Here is a 2,766-nt window from a genome sequence, read left to right as displayed (position 1 = left end):
GCAGGGTGCGGGGTTTGGGGTGTGGTGTGCAGGGTGTGGGGTTTGGGGTTTGGGGTGCAGGGTTTGGGGTGCAGCATGTAGGGTGTGGGGTTTGAGGTTTGGGGTGCAGGATTTGGGTGCAGGGTGCTGGGTTTGAGGTGCAGAGTGTGGGGTGCAGGGTGCTGGGTATGGGATGCTGAGTGTGGGGTTTGGGGTGTGGGGTTTGTGCCCCCCCAACAAACCCCCCTCACCCCTTTGCCCTGCCCTTCCCCAGCCCATCAAGCGGGATTTCATCCTCACCCCCAAGTGCTTCTACCTGATCGGGCGGGAGAAGGTCAAGAAGGGCCCTGAGAAGGGGCAGATCAAGGAGGTGCTCAAGAAGAAGGTGGAGCTGCAGGCGGTCAGCGGYGTCTCGCTCAGGTGGCTCCRTCCCCACAGCCTGGCTWCACCCCAMASCTCCAGCAGCCTCCCCAATYCCCCAGCCCCTCACCCAGCCAGYCCTGRGGAGGGTCCTGTCCCCACATGGGGTTTTACAGATGGGGTTTTGSATGTGTCCTTGTGCTCCTCAGCCCCTCATCCATGGGGTCACCCAGCCCTGGGGAGGGTCCCATCCCCACAGGGTGATTTGCAGATGGGGTTTTGGATGTGCCCCAATGCTCCCCAGTTCCTCAGCCCCTCAKCCATGGGGTTATCCAGCACTGAGGAGGGTCCTGTCCCCACAGGGTGACTTGCAGATGGGTTTTGGAGGTGTCCTTGTGCTCCCCAGCCCCTGGGCAGGGTCCCCACAGGGAGATTTGCTGATGGGGTTTTGGATGTGCCCCAGTGCTCCCCAATTCCCCAGCCCCTCACCCCTCACGCATGGGGTCATCCAGCACTGAGTAGGGTCCCCACGGGGAGATTTGCAGAACCAGCCCTGAGGAGGGTCCTGTCCCTACAGGGACCTTTGCAGATGGGGTTTGRATGGGTCCTTGTGCCCCCCAGCCCCTCACACACAGGGACACCCAGTCCTGGGGAAGGTCCTGTCCCCAYATRGGGTTTTACAGRTGGGGTTTTGGATGYGTCCTTGTGCTMCTCAGCCCCTCAKCCATRGSGTCACCCAGCCYKRGGRRGGKYCYSWYCCCMMMRGGARRTTTGCAGATGGGGTTTTGGATKYGCCCCAGTGCTCCCCAATTCCTCAGCCCCTCATCCATGGGGTCRCCCAGCCTGAGGAGGGTCCYRTCCCCAYRGGGAGATTTSCTGATGGGGTTTTGGATGTGCCCTGGTGCTCCCCAACTCCCCAGTCCCTCAGCCATGGGGTCATTCAGCCCTGGGGAGGGTCCTGTCCCCACGAGGAGCTTTGCAGATCTCTGCAGGTCGGGGATTTTCCCACCTAAACCACCCTCCAAATCTCCTCAGGGTGTCCCCGAGCCCAGCAGAGCCCCCAGTTCCCCCATCCCMTCTGGCACCAGCCTTGCTGGGGTTCACACCCCCTCTTTCTCCCCCCAGCACCAGGCAGGACGATTTCTTCATCCTCCACGAGAGCCACGCCGACAATTTCTTGGAGTCCATCTTCAAGACGGAGCTGATCAGCCTCCTGTGCAAACGCTTCGAGGAGCTCACCCGCGCCAAGCTGCCCCTCKCCTTCAAGGACACGTAAGGACGGGGCCAGGAGAGGGGACAGCTCCCTGTCACCGCGGCCTSACGGCTCCTGTCGCCCCCAGACTACAGTTTCGGGTGAAGAAGGAGGGCTGGGGCGGCGGYGGCACCCGCAGCGTCACCTTCGTCAGGGGACAGGGCGACGTGGCCGCGCTCAAGGCAGGAGGCAAAACGCTCACGGTCAGCATCGGGGATGGGCTCCCCAGGAATGCCAGTGAGTGTCAGGGAGCTGGGGGGTGGCACGGGGGGGACACAGGAGTGTTGGGGTCACAGGGCACGGCTGGGGGTATGGGAACAGCGGGGTGAGCTGGGGGTGCCCTGTGGGGTTTGTCTCACCCTGGAGGGACCCTGGTCTGCTCTGGTGATGGGGCAGCAAGGGGAGCTTTGGGGAACAAATAGGGGCGGGACAGACCCCACAGGTGGCCCTGAGGGCTGTCCCCTAACGGGGGGCTCGTGTCCCCCCAGAGCCCACAAGGAAGGGGGCAGCGCAGGGCAGAGGTGGCGGCAGGCGTCCGGCGCCGTCCCGGAGCGCCCCGGCGGCACCCAGAGGTGAGGAGGGGGTCCGGGGTAGGGGGACCAGCACGGACCCGGCACGGGCCGCTCCAGGAGGCTGCAGGAACGGGGCGCCCGCGTTCCCCCGCGGCGATGGCCAGGGCCAGCGGGACACGTACAGGATGCCCCAGAAGCAGCCGCGRGGCCCCCCGGCCGTGGCTCCGCACGCCCGCAGCTCCGGCCACCAGCCCAGGGGGGCGCGGCCGCCGTCCGAGCACAACATGGACTTCCTCAACGTGCCCGACCAGGGCGTGGCCGGGTAAGGTCCTGCCCCACGTCCCCGCCCTGTGCCACCCTCCTGTCSCACTGCCACCGGCACCGGGAGATGCCTTTTACCCTGGAGGCAGTCGGGCTTTGCCGGTGGGACACATCCCCCAGGCTCTTGTGCGTCCCAGTTCGCCCAGTCCCCAAACTGGGAGCACCCCATGGGTGTGGGGCAGCAGGATGGACAGCTCATCCTGCCCCAGTTCTCCCAGTCCCCCCAGTCCCCGAACTGGCAGCACCCAGCTGCAGGCAGGTTCAGGGTGGGTAGGGGGGTGCAGCTCATCCTGCCCCAGTTCTCCCAGTCCCCAAACTGGGAGCTCCCACCGGCACTGGGGA

General features: G+C 65.5%; 1 protein-coding gene across 1 annotated transcript in view; it reads left to right on the top strand.

The window, feature by feature from the left end:
* The window catches only part of LOC130587223 (unconventional myosin-If-like), a gene marked incomplete at its 5' end in the record, with an annotated part of 8,798 nt that overhangs the window by 4,886 nt on the left and 1,146 nt on the right, over positions 1–2,766 (top strand). Inside the window, 4 exons of the mRNA XM_057388193.1 lie at positions 181–399; positions 1,465–1,611; positions 1,680–1,828; positions 2,080–2,425. Of these exons, the coding sequence (XP_057244176.1) occupies positions 181–399; positions 1,465–1,611; positions 1,680–1,828; positions 2,080–2,425 (861 nt within the window). The remainder of the gene's footprint in view (positions 1–180; positions 400–1,464; positions 1,612–1,679; positions 1,829–2,079; positions 2,426–2,766) is intronic.

Source organism: Malurus melanocephalus, unplaced genomic scaffold (genome assembly GCF_030028575.1).
Source record: "Malurus melanocephalus ecotype Western Australia unplaced genomic scaffold, MMel_1.1 scaffold_1653, whole genome shotgun sequence".
Taxonomy (NCBI): Eukaryota; Metazoa; Chordata; class Aves; order Passeriformes; family Maluridae; genus Malurus; species Malurus melanocephalus.
This window is presented reverse-complemented; position numbering and strand designations above follow the sequence as displayed.